The sequence below is a fragment of the Solea solea genome, chromosome 6, assembly GCF_958295425.1.
Source record: "Solea solea chromosome 6, fSolSol10.1, whole genome shotgun sequence".
NCBI lineage: Eukaryota > Metazoa > Chordata > Actinopteri > Pleuronectiformes > Soleidae > Solea > Solea solea.
Window position 1 is genome coordinate 16299998 of NC_081139.1, and position 19420 is coordinate 16319417.

The 19420-nt window shown below is 40.5% G+C and overlaps 2 protein-coding genes across 12 annotated transcripts in view; both read right to left on the reverse strand.

Annotated features, from left to right (window-relative positions):
* Positions 1–539: 539 nt before the first annotated feature.
* bhlhe40 (basic helix-loop-helix family, member e40) lies at positions 540–4188 on the reverse strand. The gene is made up of 5 exons (XM_058632658.1): positions 4034–4188; positions 3849–3909; positions 3630–3737; positions 3251–3374; positions 540–3127 (listed from the first exon to the last, which is right to left on the reverse strand). The coding sequence occupies exons 1-5, from the start codon at positions 4108–4110 to the stop codon at positions 2265–2267; spliced, it is 1233 nt and encodes a 410-aa protein (XP_058488641.1). The 5' UTR covers positions 4111–4188; the 3' UTR covers positions 540–2264.
* A 2572-nt stretch (positions 4189–6760) lies between these two features.
* itpr1b (inositol 1,4,5-trisphosphate receptor, type 1b) overlaps positions 6761–19420 on the reverse strand; it is a 102053-nt gene continuing 89393 nt past the window's right edge. For all 11 annotated transcript variants that reach the window (XM_058631218.1, XM_058631216.1, XM_058631223.1 and 8 more), the window contains 3 exons: positions 18346–18506; positions 9203–9364; positions 6761–7889 (listed from right to left, as the gene is read on the reverse strand). In XM_058631218.1, the coding sequence (XP_058487201.1) occupies positions 7803–7889; positions 9203–9364; positions 18346–18506 (410 nt within the window). In that variant the 3' untranslated portion in view covers positions 6761–7802. The remainder of the gene's footprint in view (positions 7890–9202; positions 9365–18345; positions 18507–19420) is intronic.

Below are 19420 nucleotides of genomic sequence, written 5' to 3' on the forward strand. Positions count from 1 at the left end.
AGACCACATTTTGTTTTATTTATTTTTTTTTACTCCTACTGAACACTTTTACAGTAATACTGTCATCTAACCATACACAAACCACGTAAGCAATGACGAAACACAAACACAAACTGTTGCGTCTTCACATTCGCATACAGATAACACTTCAGTTGCAGGAGCAGCTCACACGGTGTTCGCGTTTTCTAGTGAGTCTTGTGAACATGATGGCATTTAGTGAACAGTCGTGTCCATGACTGTGGCGCTGACGTCATGAGGCTAAAAGAGGCACTGTTTAGAGTTTGTGAAATAAATGTACAAATGTGGGCGTTTGCTCACTGGTTGACTACACACACAGTTGCAGGGAAACGTTTTTGAATTTGATATGTTTACAGCCTGTAATCTTAGATGTGCTATTGATTTACAGAGGCCCTGCTGCTTTAGGGGTTATGTAAGTGTTATGTAAGTACATGTTGCTGTCAGGGGCAGTCTGGTTGGCCGGTTACGACACGTTTAAGGCATCGAATACTGATTAAAACAAAAAACACAAATCCCACGTGTGAAGAGGAAAAAAAGCTTTATTAATATTTTAATATATATCAATAATACTTTATATACAAAATATGTACAACAAACAACCGTGTGTTACATTGTCAAAATAAAAATCCCAAGTACCTCTGTCTATACAAAACTATTATTTTTTGTCTGAGCTTTACTTTAAATCTCTTTTGCCATAGACACAACGTTTAAAGCAAATACATTAAAAAAGAAAACACCTGCTGTTGTTGTGTCTGCGTTAAAAAACGAGTAAAGGCAACAGCACGAGCTACGATCAAGCCTGAACCTGACCCGAGAATCTGTGGGCATGAGGAAAATATGCAATGTACTGTACAACCGTTCTGCGAGCATACAGTAAGAAAAAAAAAAAAAAAGACTTCCTGAACCTTCTTCTGCAACGCAGCGCAGATACACTCAGTGGGTGATGTATCAAAAATAGAGATGTATGAAGTAGTACAAACAAACAAAACAATAACGATAATAATAATAATAATAATAATAATAACAACAACAATAATAATAATAAAAATAATATTACAGGACATGACTTCACGGGACCGCCATCGAAACGCACAAATAGTTGTGACTCACAGATTAAATGATAATGGCGCGCTCGGCCACATCACTCTTTCAACAGACATGAGTGACACACCTCGTGCACCGACAACGCCCTGAACATTCTTTGAACATCATGAACACTTGTGTTTACTAAGCTCCCAGGTATTGTGAGGGTTGAAGGACATTTTGTGACGTGACGGGTCAACCTTTTTTTTTTTTTTTCTTGTCTTTTTCCTTTTGGTTACATTCTAGTCCAAACAATATTTTGTTGCACTTACAGGAGTGGAAAAACATTGAAGGTAGATCCTCCATTCACAGATCGACTGCAGTCAATAATTCAAGCAGCATCGACAAGGGGCTTTTGTTCAAATTTTACATTCATTTCAGACTGGTGTGTGTGTGTGTGTGTGTGTGTGCGCGGGTGTGTGCAAAAAAAAGAAAGAAAAGAGTTTGTTTTTCTCTCGAGCACTGAGGGGGTCGTATCTGTGTCCTACATTCTGACTAGGGCTGCAACGATTATTCGTCGACGACTAAATTAACTGTCAACTTTTTATTTTGATAATCGATTCATCGGCTTGAGTGGTTTCCTTTATAATAATTAAGACCAGTTTTCGGCATTTTAAATGTGAATATTTTCTGGTTTCTTTGCTCCATTCAACAACAGAACAATCATTCAAACTGATTTTTGGTTTGTGGACAAAACAAGACATCATCATTTCTGACACTTTTACAGACCAAACAAGAACTCGATTCATCGAGAAAATAACCGACAGATGAATCGATTGTGAAAATAATCATTTGAGTCCTAATTCTGACCCCTGACATTCAACAGCGAGCGCGAAGAAGGCGAACATTGCTATGAAAAAGAGGGAAAAATGCTCTTGCGTGCGATTTTTACATCTATCATCTTCACAGTGATTCAGAGCCACGCGACAGGTGATATATGAGCCTGAGCAGGGGCACTGCTGCACCCCCCCCACCCCAAAATAATCCCATTTAAACATAGAGGCTGATGATATAAGTGGTGGTGCCCACTTTGGGATTCTTTACAGGGGTGAGTGTTCGGATGGGCCAAACGATGGCGGCAGTACAAGTCCTCTCAGTCGGGGCCAACTGTTTGACCCCGTTCAACATTCAGGAGGGAAAGTTTCCAAGAGAAACACAACTGTTCAGTCTTTGGTTTCCAAGTTTAAAGGAGGAATCTGTTTTAAAGCTTTGTGCAGGGCGGAGGAGTCCATGGCTAGATGGAGGGGAACCGGTGACCCCGGCCTTGGGGACATCACCAAGGAGGAGGGAAGTGTCTCTGGGGTTACACCGACTGTGGAGCCACCCATTCCTGGGAACATGACTGGCATGCCTCCCTGGTACCAACATTTCTCCAGCATGGGCAGATATGCTGCAGCTGCAGCCGCCGCGGGGGGTATGAGGTAGAAGGGGAGGCAAAACGGGGCCTGGTTGGGTGAGAAGCTCATGTAGCTGCCGGGGCTTCCCGCCGTGTGACCGGCGACAACCTCGTCCTCTGGCGATTCACACCTCGCCCTCTTGACCTGAGGCTCGTCGCCCTCCTGCTTGATGGCGCCGTTCGCGCGCTCAGACGTGGCGCGCTTGAGCTCCACCTCTCTGGCGTAGCTCTCTGACCACTGGGATTTGGGGTCGCGCTTCTCGTTCTCTCCCCCGTACCCGCTGTCTGTGTCTGTGTCACTGCCACTCAGCTCCCCCGCCACATGGGGGTAAGTCCTCTGAATAACAGGAACGCAGTTCTTGGCAGGGGCCTCGGACCCCCGCTGGGGCTGTCCGGCGGGTTTCTTCAGTTTCTCTGAGGCTTGAGGGGCAGGGTCATCTGCTTCCACGCTGCTTTGATGCTGCAGAACTTCAGTGGCTACTTTTTGGATGTGGCTGATGACGTGGGAAGGGGTCAGGTTCCGGCTGCTTTCCTGGCTGGCCAGATAGTGGAGGACCTCTTTTGCACAAAAGTGAAAGCCAGAGCGGAACATCTCCTCGCTGCTGTCCACGCCATCACCTCCATGATCACCTGGTCATTCACAAACACAAGAGTTAACATCTTAACACTGCTGATGGCGACTGCAACTGTACAACTTTGCCCCCGCGGCAATGCTCGGAGCAAAACAGCACTCTTGAGTTTCTTTAGACTTACTTATTTGCAGGTCCTTCTGTAGTGCCATGATTTTCTGCTGCTGCTGCTCCAGGAGAGAACTCAGGGCTTTCACATGCTTGAGAGTGAGTTCCAGCACCACGGCTTTCTCCAAATGACCCAGTGTCTAAAACAGGAAGACCTTGGATAAGTGTGTTGATCTTACTTATGTAACACATTCTGCAGCCCAAAAGAGGACAAGTCATACAATACACACAAAAACTCTCTCCAGGATTTCAAAAAATTGTAAACATATTCTTGTTCTTTTTTTGAGACTCTAACAGAGACTTTACACTGAATGTCTGGAGCAAACAGTAAAAATCATGTGGCGTCTCAGACAGACAGACAGACAGACATGCCATACGTAGAATCCAACACTCACTGTAAGCTTCAGATGTTCTGGCAGCAGATCCTTCAGCTGGGCGATACATTCGTTGATCCTGTCACGTCGCTTCTTCTCGATAAGTCGGTGAGGCAACTTGTACGTGTCCTGTGATGGAGGAGGGGGGGGGGGGACACAGGGTTGTCAGTGAGTCTCTCCAAAACCGTTCAATGCAAGCGCAGCAGTGAGTGGGAATGTGCATGTGCAGCCTTCACTCACCTTGTTCTCATCGCGCTTCATGCCTCTCCTGGGTTTGTACACATACATTGGAAAATCCATTCTTTAGAGGGGGAAAAAAGGCAAAATTAGTTGAGTGTTATTTGGTTCTGATAATAAAAAGTGTTAAAGCAGGAAAAAAAAAAAAAAAGAAAAAAGCAGAATAAAATTGAAAGATTTCCATTTACCCTGACATGTCACTTATGTCCATTGACGGGTGTTTGGGAACACAGGGAGGTGGTTGCGCGCTGGTAATCCTCTCCATGTCGTTCAGCTGCAGACCACGAGCAAATTCAAACAAAAAAAAAACCGATGCAAATGCGTCTCCACGTCAACAACAAAAAAACAACAAGAAGAAAAAATAAAAATTGAAGAAGAAAATATCACAAACTCGCACAAGTGGAAAAAAAACGTCTCCTGTTATCCAGTGAGTGTGTGAGTGTGTTCCCGCTGAGAACAGCTGTGTTGTCACCCGCAGCTCAGTGTGTTTGACGAGGCTCCACGCGCGGCAGAGTCAGTGTGAGTGTGAGCGAGCGAGCGAGCGAGTGAGTGTGAGGGAGCTGGGTGGGTTTTTGACTACGTGTTAAATAAACCCTGTGACTACACGCACGTCTCCCACAAGAGACACCGACTCCACTCCGTCACATGAGCCTCACGTGTTGGACGGCGCTTTCAACTGCTGCTGCTCAGTGTTCCCTCCCCCTCACACTCACACACACACACACACACGCAGTCTCGTGTACCACCATGCTCCAGCTCTCAGGGCACAGAGCGTGTTTACAAACGACGGCTGTGTGTGTTTGTTAGTTATATATATATATATATCTATATATGAAGAACATTATAACTATATAACTTCTACCTATCTATTATATAGATACTAATGATACATACACACTTACGTGTGTGTGTTTGTGATATATATTACACGTACATATACACATATTCTAACTATATAACTACTACCTATCTATGACATTGATATTAATTACATATACATATATAACTCGGAAATATACACACATTCTAACTAATTTTCTATCTATCTACTATACATATGCATATGTGTCTAAATGTAGTCTAACTATTCAACTACTATATATATATTATTTACTAATTATACATATATACACACACTGATAAACATACATTCTAAATGTTTTATTTTTATTATTAATATTAATGATCTATTTATCTATGTATGTTAATTCAGTATTTATTTGTCTATTTTTATTTAAATATGTATTATTTACTTTGTATAAACTAACTACTACTACATACTACATGTTGCACAGAGTTGTACAGTGTCACAAACAAACTTTTCATTATTATCAAATGTGACAGTTCTACTTTTATACACGTGCCACGCACTCACATTTTGAACACGCACTTTTTTTTTCTTACATTGTGTACCTGTATTGTGTTCAGTCCAGCACGTGCGCACACTGTCGCTGCAGTGTCCTGTCTTTTCCTTTTTTTTAACAGACAACGTTAAAACGGGACGTCACGTTGAGCTCCTCATGGCAGCAGGAGAGAGCCGAGGAGGGGGAGAGGATGAGAGGAGGAGCAGGAGGAGGAGGAGCCAATCCCTGCTGGTGACGTCACGCGCGCAGACAGCCGAGTGTTCCCGACTGGTCGCTCGGTTCCATCCGGCGACGTCCCGAAGTAACGAGAGACAGAGGAGAGACAAAACAACACAGGGAGGAGAGGAGGGAGCTGTGACACTTTATGTCTCTGATGTTCTGTGACGAGAAGGCATGATAAAAAGATGATAAAACAAAATAATTAATATAATGGTGGTTAATAATTTAATTTTTACAATACTGACATACATGTGACTGTGTAGAATGTGGTTGGCCACAGCTCTGCATCAGGAAAAAGGTTTGTCCGAAATGCTCAGTGGTCAAAGAGATGAACAAACATACTGAATGTACAGAATTGATTGGTAAATACTTTGTGTTTATGTAATATCGCCATCAGTGTCACTCAGTCTTATTTCATTGACACAAAAAGCACCTTTAAATCACTTTTTTGCCATTTTAATTTTGATACATCGATGGATAAATAAATAGAAATGTACTCAGGTATGAACAAAACAAGGATAATCATCCATTCAAACTATACATTTGTGATATGATCACCAAAGTGTGGGCTGCGGCCGCCTAATGGGCTGTGACAGTACTGCATGTGGGCCGTGAAAGGTCAATAAAAAAAAGAATTGTAATAATAATATTGTAGTTTAGTGTTAAATTGCTGTAAAGATATGTACAACCAATTTTAAGAAATACTTATGAGGAACAAAACAAAATGATGAGGATTTTTAAAAGAAATCTTATTATTTTAGCGATTATGTGATATTTTATGTGTCAGTATTTGTAAATTGTTATTTATGTTGATGGATAATTATGCACTTTGTTGTATAGGACATGGAGCCCTGCTGTAAAAAAAACACATGCATGTGTTGAAAGATATATGCAAATTCAGAAATAAAGTGAAGTGGACAGATCTGGCCCATGTGCCCATGAAAAACAATAACTATGTAATAACTACAATGACTAAACACTTATTGAAATTGTTGGTATTTTTTTGTTTTTGTCATTGTGACTTACATACATGATTATTATATTTACATTGGACCAGTATTTCAAATGTTTATTATGGATTATTACAGATTATTGATGCTGTTCATGTCATGTCGGTTACTTTTACTGTCAGGACAGGAGTGAGTCATTTTAGACCCTCCGCTCTCCACCGTGTGTTAGTGTAGGAGGGCGTATGAATATAATTGAAAGCAAACAAATTAAAAAAAAAATTAAATAAAACAAATTCATGGTTTTACTTAATGCTGAGAATTTCTGATAATAATCCTGTGTTATTGTCAAACGATGAACAAATCCACAACACAGGCAGCAAAGGATAATTACATAAATTTTAATAAATAATCCTACTTTTGTATACAAATTGACAATGCTTAGATTTTCATTAACGTAATCATTCATTTTCAGTAACAGTTCTTTTCTCCGTCTCACTTTTCTATACAAAAGCAAACGTAAGCAACAAACTATGTACACACAGTAGTGGAAAAAACAAAATCAAGTCATACCTTTCAGAGAAAATGAGCATAAAAGCATCATATACTGTACGTGTGAGACTTTAAATGGAAAATAATAGGCACAAATGGAACATATTTGAAAAGTCTTCTGACTCCTGAACAAACTGTAAAAGCTGGAATGATAAATGAAATTCTGCAAAAAACCTTTAAATGACCTTGTAACTAAATTGAAAGAGAAAGTACATTTATTGTTAAGTAAGTTTGCACAGATATGTGATGCTCAGGTGAAAGAAAACTATCTGAATGTATTGCTCTCATAAAATATACTATATAATGCAAATTACACTCAAGAAGAGGGAAAAAAACAAGAAGGAAAATAAGGCCAGTGTATTCAATATTTTATCTATATTTGCTTGAACAAAGACAAACCAACAACTCCCTAATTATCCAGTGACAGACAAAAATGTTGGCCCACAATTCAAGAACTGACTGATGGAACTTAAATCCACACACCAGTGAGGTTGCATATTTAAGTTAGTATATTGCACAGACGTACAAAAATAAGACATTTAATACTGCGTGTTCTGCCCAAAACATAAATAGAAATCATAAAATAAACCTTAAAAAAACCCCAAAAGTTTTCCAGTTGTCCCCATCGTGTGTCACGTTCAGTAAAGGCCTTATGTTAATAGTGATGATGATTTATGTCTATATTTGGCACACATTCAGACCCGGACTGAAGAGAACGAGGAGGGACTGAGCTACACAGCGTCTTATCACTACCTACCTATGTTACAGAGCTCCTCTACCGTTATAAGTTAAACTCGCACTCAATATCAGTAAAATATCACTGACGTGCAACCTGTGAGTGTCAACTCTGTCCAGATGTGCGCACGCTCATGTCCTCACGCAGGCTGCTGCGGGTTGACGTTCATGTGCTGCGGGTGTCCCAGCAGACCAATGCGCTGCTTCTGCTTCCTCTGTTCTGTCATCTGGAAATCAAAGAGAAAAAAAGAAAATCACCTGCTGCTGTTCACACTTTCTGCCACGCTCTCCTCTCGTGTCTGCACTCCTCGTTCACTCCTTCCTTCACATCACTTCCCAGAATTGACACAAACACACACAATACAAAGCATTTTCAATGACGGCAACGCGCCGTCCAGCGTCTCCAGACGAAAGCAGCGCAACGCTCAACACTAATACTGAAACTCAGACGCAAGAAATTTCAGAGATCAAGCAAAGTACACAAGTCATTACACAGGCAGTAACCTTTATACCGACAGGAAAGAGAACATGTTTTCTGCTAAGGATGAACTTCAGCGAACACACGGGTGGCGATTTGCACCTCGACACTGAAACGCAACTACATTAAAAGTGAGAAGGCAGAGTGGTCTTAAAATGAGTGTTCCAGCAGAAATAAATCTGCGTAAAAAAGGATGTGCTGGTGAAAAATATCACGACAACGTGGTTGAAACCCTGTGAGAGCAGAGCGCCGACATTGTCTCACTGCAATTTTCCAATTTAGCCAATTTACTTTTACCACAGAATGCAGAGAAGAATTGTGCCACTTGTGCTGCTTGTGGAGAAATTCGATCCTGCTAAAAAAAAAAAAAAAAAAGTAAAGAAAGAAAGTAAAGAAACTAAGCAGGAAGTTAAAACAGTGACTGTGGACAGAATGTGATGCTGCCTGCCCTCCGCAGTTCTCACAAACAATAATCATTTCCGCCTGTCTGGGTCAAAATGTCTCCATAACACTCACTTCCTCACAGATAGTTCTCATTTCAAGGGTAAAGGCATTTTTTACAACTCTGTTTACAAGAAGCAGTGGATTGCAACAACTGGGCAATTTCAAGTGCACAAGACTGCTGTTGCACAACCGAGCAGCGCAGCTTAAAACCCGAGTTTAATGAAAAAGTAATTATCCTGAAAAAAAAGTTTCCAGCCCGCGCTCGTCTGAATGTCGAGAGAGGATTTATCTAGCACATAAACAAATCGATAAACAGAAGAACAAACACAAAAACTCCCAGAGATCAATAAAGATTTCCACAGAAACTAAAGATATGTTGTTGGTCTGTGGAAAAAATTAAATCAGGCCGACAGCCTCATGAGCTGCGTTGTGAATGATGACTCATTGCGTTTTGCATTTAGTAAGCGCTGCAGTTGAAAGGGCAACGAGCTGCAAACAAACAAACCCCGAACGACGTCTGCTTGACCACATCTGAAAATAAAACCTCATGTTTTCCCCCCCGTGATCAAGTCAGACTCGCTTCAGAGTCTGTGTCCACGCGTCCCACTTTAAACCAACCTGCTCTTTGAGCTCTGTCAGCTGGCCCGAGAGGTTGGACACCAACTTCATGGTGGACTCCAGCTTCTCCTGCAGGTTTCTGAGCTCGTTCTGCTCCCCGTCTGCGTCGCTGCTGACCAAAGACATGGCCCGCATCCGTGGGAACCAGTCCAAGTTATGGTCCTGGTGAACAAAAGAAAAATCTGCATGGTTAAGGCAGGGATTCTCAAACTTTACATAACAAGAGAATCATCATTATCATTAAAATACAGTGGTGTAATAATGTGACATTTTAGTCTTGACTTTTCACAATAAGATCATTTACTCTCTCATCATCCTCCTCGCCATGATTGGCCGTCTCGAGTCGAGCAGGATGTTGCGACCAGAGACGGAGCTCATTCCCCAAAGGAGAGCATATGTATGTGTGTGTGTGTGTGTTTTGAGAGGCTGACGCTTATTTACTGAATGAAGATATGTTTCACCAAAATATGTAAAAAAAAAAAATGTATTAACTGGGATTATCACGTATTGTTCGGAAATCGGTATCACGTTCCGGTATTGAACATTTTTCAACAAAACCCAGCCCCCAATGGAACAGATTTATGACTTCATATTCATTAAATTAAAAGTTGTCATTGACTATTTTGTTAAAATAAAGTAATACTTTTATTTGTCAGTGTAGCTGGGCTGAAACAATTAAGCAAATGATCAACTACTAAATTAATCGTCAAGTATTTTGATGATCCATTCATTGATATGAGTTTTAATAAATCAAATGTGAATCATTTACCTTTTTTTTTTGCTCACTAATAAAGGAACCAGAAATGTCTTTGGCTGAGGACATTTTGAGATTTACTATGAGTCGACTATGAATGTGTGGTTGTGTCTTTCGTCACTGGTCATGCCTTTTTTTTTTTGTTGGTATAACGACTCATGAGGACATTGAAGAAGTTGCTACTTTCAGGCTTTTCACTTATTGGTGATATGTTTATGTCACGTCTTGTCTTACTCCATGTGACCGTAGGTGGAAAAACAAATGTCCTCATTTGATCACACACACACCCGTATGCACGCAGACACACGCACACACAGACAGATACACACACACACTGCTGAACAGACAGCACTCAGACAAGCACATAGCACTTGAATGCTCCCATGACTCATGGGAGCACTGAGGCACACTTTGACATAGACTTTGGAGTACACATCTGAAATATTGGCTGTGTCAGCAAGTACACTTTACTGTACACTCTGTCCTGGCCACTGTGCTTTGGAAAAGCATTGATTTTTATCAGCTCTTTCATATCCCTGAAGTCATAAACAAACAGAAACAAAGAGCTGTGATCTCCCAAATGAAAGGGGACCAGTGATTCAGGTGTAGAGGTTTGACAAGATCATTTAAATGAATAAAAAAGCATGCTAGTGTGCTGCTGTTTCTGTGAATCAGCCTGGGACCTGTACACTTGCTGTGGCTGATGACATGGCTGCCAGCAGGGACACACACACGAAAACAGATATTATCCACTTCACAAAATAATCACCTAATAATATCTTCAACTGCTCAGACAACAGTTTTTAAGATGGAAATCGAAGTTTGTAAAGTTTGCTCTCTCCCCGCAAGTCCATAGAGAATAGAGCTGCAACTAACAATTATTTTCATAATTGATTAATCCGACGATTATTTTCTCGATTAATCGGTTGGTCCATAAAATATCAGAAAACCTTGAAAATGTTGATCGGTGATTTCTTTATTATCCAGAGCAAAGAAATTAAGAAAATATTCACATTTAAGAAGCTTAAACAATCGGAAATCTTGTTTTAATCATGAAAAAAGCTTCAAACCGATTAATCAATTATCAAAATAGTTTTCGATTCATTTAGTAATCGATTGATAATCGATTAATTGTTTCAGCTCTAATAGAGAATATTAACAATTTAACACCAGATCCACTTCTGCCTCCGTCACTAAGTTAAAATGTTTCATCTTGTGATTTCTGCGCTTCAAATTCTTTGTTCAGATTCACCAAAGTGACAAAAACTGACCAAACGAGGCATTAGTAGACCAGCAGCTCCTGTGTCCTTGTGGGCTAAAATCCCTGATTTTCTTGATGGACTTTGATGCAAGAAAGCGAGTAAGTTTACAAACTTCTTCAGTTTTCATTTAGAAAGACGAGGGGAGCACATTCTTGAGGAACTGCAGACATAAGCAGGCTTTTGTTCACAGGCTAAAAGATCATGAGCTGAAATAATGAACGCTAATCTTCGTCCATGTCTTTTATGCAAGAGATGTGTAAATAAGCAACTAAAAGCCACATTTTATTAGATGAGTTTTTCCTTCTGTCCTCCTGTCAGCAGCCTCAGTTAAAAATAAACCAGACTTTAATGTACTGTTCTTTAGGTTTATATATAAACCACACACGTTTTGTTACATTATTAAGGATTAATAAAAGAGGAAAGATGGGGTAATCTGCCTTTTGTACATTTAGGAGTTGGCAGTTCATTCCATCCCCACCACACCAAGGCTATGACGAGTTATCTCTGATGGTAAATGAAAAGTAATGTGAGTAATGTGATGCCGTCACAGGAAATGCAGTGTGCTTTATTTGTCAAACATGTTAGCACATGTCGTTTTTCTGTAGAAAAACTGTGGGTCTAGTTGTTTGCAGCGAGTCATGAAAGTGGCAGCAGGTGACCACAGCGACTTTACAGCAACCCGACGTGTGGAGAAAAAAAAAAGCAAAAAAAAAAGAGGTTATGACACGTGGTTTTACTGGTCGCGCTATAAAACATAAACAGTAAGACACAGTAGCTGCTCTCCTGGTGTGTGTTGGACAAAGTAGCCGCTCAACGGTGTCAAACTCCATGACCTGTTTGACTAAACCATACCTTTTTCTCACCAGTGATCACATGTCGCACCAAATCAAAGAGGAGTTCACACAAAGACAGCAACTGAACGGATAAAAGTGAAATCAATTCAAACAGTTATAAAAGATGAGATGTACATTTAAATAATTAAAACAACACGTGCTGAAATGAAAGCTCACTTTCTGATTCTGATGGCTGTGGGGACAAAAGACAGGAATGCAAGCAATGAAAGAGATTATTAAGGTCTGCATAATCTGGAAATATATTGTTTTGTGTCTCTAATTAACTCTACGTGTGAACATAGCTGAGAAGTTACAGCAGCCACACTCGACCTGGCTGTGTTCAAACACGGCCGTGGGGTCACTCGGGTGCATTCTTTCATGCTTCTGTCTCCTCCGGCACTTCATCAACACATGCCATTGTTATTGAGCGCCGTCTGAGCCGAACTCCGAACCGAGTCCAAGTCATGTGAACGCATCTATGTTTGAGTCTTCACAACATCGACACACATCCCGCAAGGGCATGTTACTGTCATGTGAACTCAATCAACACGGCCATCAGTACTAATGCAGCATGAATGAGGAGGGAGGCTGATACACAGCTACTGAGGTCACTGTCTAGAAACAGAGCAGTGCTGAAGAACTGCGCTGGAAAAAGTCCCTGGGTTTCAGTGGTTGATTTGGAGACGTATGGGCAAGTGGGTAGGCTGTCGGAACCACAAACCAATCCTGGGTTAGAAGGCAGCCCAAAAGGGGAATCACACAACACTAAGATAATGAGAGGCATTAAGTCATACTGAGAGAAGAGAAGGACTGTTATGAACAAGTTCCACTTCCTGAATGCAAAAAACGTCACAGACTATGTTTACCTATTCCACCTGCCTCCTCTCTCCCAACACAGCCGATACGATACCAAAACACAGACCCAGCAGGGCATCTCAGTGCAAGGTGTGAATAAAATAAAATAAAATAAAAATAACATATATATATTAGGCGGGGTACACCCTGGACAGTTCGTCAGTCCATCACAGGGACACATATAGAGACAAACAACCATTCATTCTCACACCTATGGTCAATTTAGAGTGTCCAATTTACCAAATCCACCACAGCAATCAATTTAGGCAAAATTCATATTCTGAGCATGGGCTGTTCTTTGGGCTGGTTAAAGCCTCTATGATGCTGTTTGTTTTCTGATTCATCCAAGCAACACAGACAGCTGTACACCATGTAGGAACACCAGAGGACAAACCTCACTGCATCACTGTAGGCAACGATGAGCCTCCACATACTCCTTTTCCTCTCGTTGCACCTAAGGTGTGACGGTGAGTGATAATTATCAGTTCTTACTAGGGATTCAACACTTTGTCAATTTCATGATATCACATTAGCTAAAGCGTCCATTGTGGAGTCATCATCTGGGTAAAAATCCAAACCGAAACTATACTTAATCAAAAGACTTTTTTACACCATGTGCAGCTTCTTATCCAGGCAAAAGAAACGCAATGTCAATTTTTTTTGTGGTTTATGCCCAATTCAAAACATACTTAATAACAAAATTCAAATAAGTGACCAACTTCATTGAACCCCCCCACCCCCCACCCGAAAATAATCAAAAACAAAACGTATAACTAATAAACCAACACACTACATACATAGAGGTTAGAGCATCTTTTCTACTTAGGACACAACCTAACCACAATTCAAATTTTAGCCCAAAACTTAACCAGTTCTTCAGAAATTCTTCTTCATTAGGACCAGGTCTCCAGAAGGACTACAGGTCCTGAAAAAGTCAGTCTTTATGTAGGAAAAGGTCCTACAGCTGTGACAAATACAAGTACACACACACACACAGGCTTGTTGGATGGGGCTGTGTTGCTGGCAGCGTTGCCCTTTTGCCCTTGTGTTTACAAACTAAATCAGTTCCAGTAACAAGTGCAGCCACCTCTCAAGACACAACTTCACGCCAGTTCAATGGAAATGACGGAAGTTCATTTTCATTATTAAAACCGCACGGGCCTTGACAGAGAAACAGGATGCTCTGTGGTTAAAACAGCAACAGAGAACGTCAGTGCTGTGCCACAAGCCACCTGATGAGCCGAGAGCCCACTCTGTCTACAAATATGCAAATAAAAGCTAAAAATGATCACACAGGCAAACAGGTAGATGTTATTCAGCACTAACTGATTTGAATGTTTGCAGGGAGTGGTTTTTAGTGGTGGATGTTGTATAAATTGCGGCCAAAAGTATGAACCAAACATCATCATCAGTGTACATTTTAGACATATGACATTTCACTTAGAGCCCTCCACCATTGACGTCAGTCCCAGTCATTGTCAGACTAGTTTGACTTGTACACCCCCTTCTGAGCTGTTGATTCTTCCACATTATTGCAGCATCAAATAAAGTGAAACACAGTAGGGGAGGAAGAGAGAAAGAGAGAGAGAAAGAGAGAGAGAGAGAGAGAGAGAGAGAGAGAGAGAAAGAGCGAGAGCAGGTTGAAGGAACAAGACTTACAAAGTCATGGTTTTGTAACTGAAATCATGCAACACCACTACAGTATTCTATACAAGTGAATATCAGTCACAAGCGAGTCAAATGAGGCACAAACAGAAGGTATATATAGGTCAAGAGCAGTGGTGTCACATGTCATTGCCACAACAAATTAGAAAATGAGTTGTCAAATTAGAAATGTAGTTATATTACAAAGTCACACTTACTGGTACTGGTATTCCTGTACGGTTCATGTTATTCACAAACCAAAAACAGCTTAGTCTCACACAATGTGGGACACATTTTAGTGCTTTTGAAAATCAAATGAATCCATAACTGTGGCCGGTTGCCCCTCTCCTATCACCACTACTACAACAAATGTTTTTTTTAATTCTTGAAGAAAACTAGCTAAATTAGCTAAAACGAGCTAAATTAGCTAAAATGAGCTAAATTAGCTAAAATGAGCTAAATTAGCTAAAAAAGTAACTTGACTCAAATTGAAAAAGTTGTCTGTCAGACCGAAATCTACCATTGTGGCAGGTAATAAAACAAAAAGTAGGTACGGATATAACTAACACCAAATAACCACCAAATTAGCATGGCTATGAATGAAAATCATTCAAACAGCATGAGGAGACACATGGTACACTCCAACCTTTTTAATGGAGACTATTGTGACACAAATACACAGATTATATATATTATATATCAAGGCCATATTCTGCTGTCTATAATGTACATTCAACATTCTATTTTTAACTAATTGTTTACAGTCCAAGGATTAATTTCTTTCTTTTTTTTTGGTAGTGCATGTTTATTATTTATTATCTTTATCTTTACTGTCTTGCTGCTGGAACAATGTAAATAAAGGACTACCTTATCTTATCTTATATAAAGGAGGTGAAGAAGCTTGAGATTGGAAAATACAGACTTTAGTATTAACTGTGAGTAAAACAGAAGAGCACAAGGAAATGATCCAGCTACAGTCATTTTAACGGCTTGGGTGTCTCTATACTACAGTGTGAAAGTGTGGTTCACAGGAATTTAGATGCTGAAGATAAACTGTGACTAATCACACTAAATCATGCAATAGTTACATTTTTATCATTTGACAGCCCTAAAAAATAGGCCTACGTATATCATGAATCTGAAAACTTTTTATTGCCTCCCGCACTACAATCCTTTTAGTCAACACGACCACATGGAGGCCTGGAACCAGACACTAGCTCGAAAAGCTGTGAGTTAATGTTAAGGATGACTGGGTCAACTGACGGGGTCATCGGGGTCTTTCGCACCATGTGAGCCTCGTCCGCTCGGTGTTCACCTGAAAGCCACCACTCAAAACACACACCCTTGACAAACTTAATTTGGCTCAGCGGGGTGCAAGGTTAATGGGAGAGAGGATGGGGGTTAATCCCAAATCAGGCGGCTGCTCACAAGACTGCGAGAGTACAGCAGATCACGTCAAAAAAAAACCCAGTGAAGTGGGCTAAACGGCATCAATGAGAAACTGTGTCAGAAACTGACAATGACACAGGAAAGTGCGTCAGGGAAGCAACCACTTCATAAGCAGGGGCTTTCCTTTGGCAGTTAATTGCTTACAGGTTATGAATATGATGCAGCAATCAAAACAATCAGCTCTCCCTCTGTCTTCATATTTTTACTGACACGTTTCCACCAAGAACATTTGGCTCAAGCAGTCGTGGCATACAATTAAATCCTGAAAAGGTTGTGTGTGTTTCTAATGTGCTTTGTATTATGTAAAAAATATTTATTTTATTTTTATTTTTGGGACATTGCCAGTTTGTCCCAAAGCAATGTTGTGAATAAACACTGACCTTAGCAGGACCTGAAGTCCTGGTTATAGTTAAGGTTAGGGCTTTGATTAAGCTGTGAAGAAGAATGTTTGTGTGTGTGTGCGTGTGTGTGTGTGTGCGTGATTAACAGCCATGTTTCGCTTGGATGATAAAGCGAGGCATGGCTGTTTCGGAGGATTAACACATTTTATGCCACTGGAGGACTGTGAGAATGCTAATTTCTCATATGCTTTAAGCTGACTGATGTGATAATACTTTGGAAGGAATCAGGGTCACAGAGGTGGCGGATTACATAAAGCAGGGCAAATGAGTTTAAAAAAGAAAAGGAGCAAAAAAGAAAGAAAACTAAATGATTGCTTATTGGCAGCGCAGAGAAACGAAAGCATGCAGTAATCAATTCTATTCAAACCCGTTTAAACATGAGTGAAAGATTCCCTGTTTTGCTTGTGGCAGCAAACGAGGTGGGACTTTCTGGATCGAGGAGTTGTTCAGAGAAAGAGTATTTCTGTTTTCCCTCTGTCAAAGCCTCTTTACCACTAAAATTAGTGAGTTCATCCCTGGCGAAGTGGCTGCAAAAGTCGACAACACAGTAGATCTCAGTGACAATGATGCACTGTTTATTTGTATCCTTTCACTTTGGTCCCTCATTCAATTGATGTAAATAATGAAATAAAAAATAAAGTTTGAACCATTCATGGCCAGTGGCTATGCCACAGGAACTGGTATTGCTGCCAAAAAGGAAGAAGATGAAGAAGAAATCACCGTGTTCACCCGAGACTTTCAGTTAGCAGGGCACTTTTAAGCAGGAAATAACACACTCAACTATTGAATATACACAAAATGAGTCATTTTCCACATGATTTATAACGTAAACATTTTCCTGAGAAAAAACAAACAAAAAAAAAAAATAAAACGATGTTCCCATTTGGTTAGAAAATCTTTGATAGAGTGCAGCACATATAAGTCGCTGATACAGTGTGATTGACAGCTAGTATTGTCCAATAGGTTAAATCGCAAACTCAAACTGTGCATTTGCTGTTGTGGCCCCGAAAAAGTGGAATGATCTGCCTTTGCACGTAAGACAGGCCTCTGCCCTGTTTAAGTTGTGGATGTTGTTTTTATTTTATTAGGGCGTGAGCACGAATGCCATGGGCCGAAATGGCTCCTGTGAAAAGGTGAAAGTTAAAAGTGGATGGAGCAAGCCAAGATGAAGTTGCACTGAATTTCATGAAATTTGGTGGAAACTCGTAATAGCCCAAGACGAACAAAAGAAGTACATTGGGACCACGGCCTTAACTCAACAAGAAGTCAGTCATTTTGAATTTGGCGTCCATCTTGGCGATTTGCACGCAAAATGAACAAACTCGTTTGAGCGCGTTTATCGGACCAACATAAAAAAACGCAATTTGTATTAGACATATTAAGAAGTTATCGAAAGGTTTTGTGGATTCAAAAGGGGTGTGGCCACTGCAACTATCGGAAGTTTGGCGAATTTCGACGAATGCCCTATAACTTCAGCGTACAGTGACCGGTCGCCTCGAAACTTTGTATGTGACACAAGAGACCGACCCTCAACACGTATACGCCATTATTATTATTCCGTGGCTTTGTGGTCATTTTTGACGAATAAAAGTGTAGACTGCTGATTGAGGGACAGTAAGGAAAGGGAATTGTACTGTACTAGTTTTATTTTGATATTTATTTTATTTGATCTGTTTTTGTGGTTTATTGTTTGGCTGTGTTGTTTATGACGTTTAATTTATTTTAGTTGTTTTTGATGTATCTTAATGCCTCATGTCAGCTTCTATGCCTTTTATTTATTGGACACCAATCCCAATCTGAGCTGAAGTTGATAAAAACCACCTTGCTGAGTCCTTTGACCCAGGATCCACACAAACCTTGCAGTGGAGATATGAATGTGTTGTTTGAATGTATGACTTTTAAACGCTTAAAACAATAAAACACAAATGCATGACAACATTCTTACCCTAATCATTTCAGCCACGTAGCTCTCCGGGCCAGTGTACTCTGTCGAATCCTTGACCTTCACCAGAACGATGAAGAACAGGTAGTGCCACATGTTGTGTTCAACTTTGATGTGTTCTTCAAAGGTAACTGTCTTATTGTCAAACTTATCTCTCTCCAAACCTGGGAAAGAAATGACACACACACACACACACACACACACACACACACACATACAATGTAAACTCAGTGCTCTCATTTCTTTGGAAGAGTCAAGAAACGTTGTGTTACAACATGACACAAGCCTGCTGGTTCTTGTGACCTACATGACAACGCCTGACTGAAATAACAAGAGGAAACAGAGTCACAAGAGAAAAGGCAGACAGAATGTCAAAAGTGAGATTTGCTAAAAATGTGAGTTAACTTTATTTGTTTTGTTCGCTGTTGTCAAAGAGGAACAAACTTTTTCATGGTTGAGCAACACAAAACAATAACGACGACGATACCCACCCAATGACTGTGTGTATGCTTCACACGAAATGACAACTGAGTGACTGCTTAGTGTACAGTCTAAAATGGTCAAGAGCCATATGGCAACAGGAAGAAACACTCCTCCACCACAACAGCACCTACCATGACTAACCATTCATTCTGGGAAGAGGAGGCGTTTCGTTGTTTATGCTACTCAGAAAAACAGAGTTGTGATGCGAAGCTGCATCACAGCAGCAGCATCACAGCAGCAGCAGCAGCAGCAGCAGCAGCAGCAGCATACTCATATATGAGCACGTACTACAGCAGCAGCAGCAGACGACTGTCACTCTTTCAGATGTCTTTTGATTTTGCTATTGTCTGCCTCAGCATGGGGGCTACAACGATTATTCAATTAATCAATCATTAATCGATTTCCGTGTGTTTTTTTAATAATTAAAACAAGCTCAGCTTAAAGAATCATTAAAATCTGATTCATCCTCATTAAAGAAATCATTAAAACTGATCAACAGACAAATAGTCGTTAGTTGCAAGTCATACCCGCTGATTATACTGCGACTACTGTGACAAATGGAAGGCAAGGCATTTCAGAAAGGAGTACGACACTA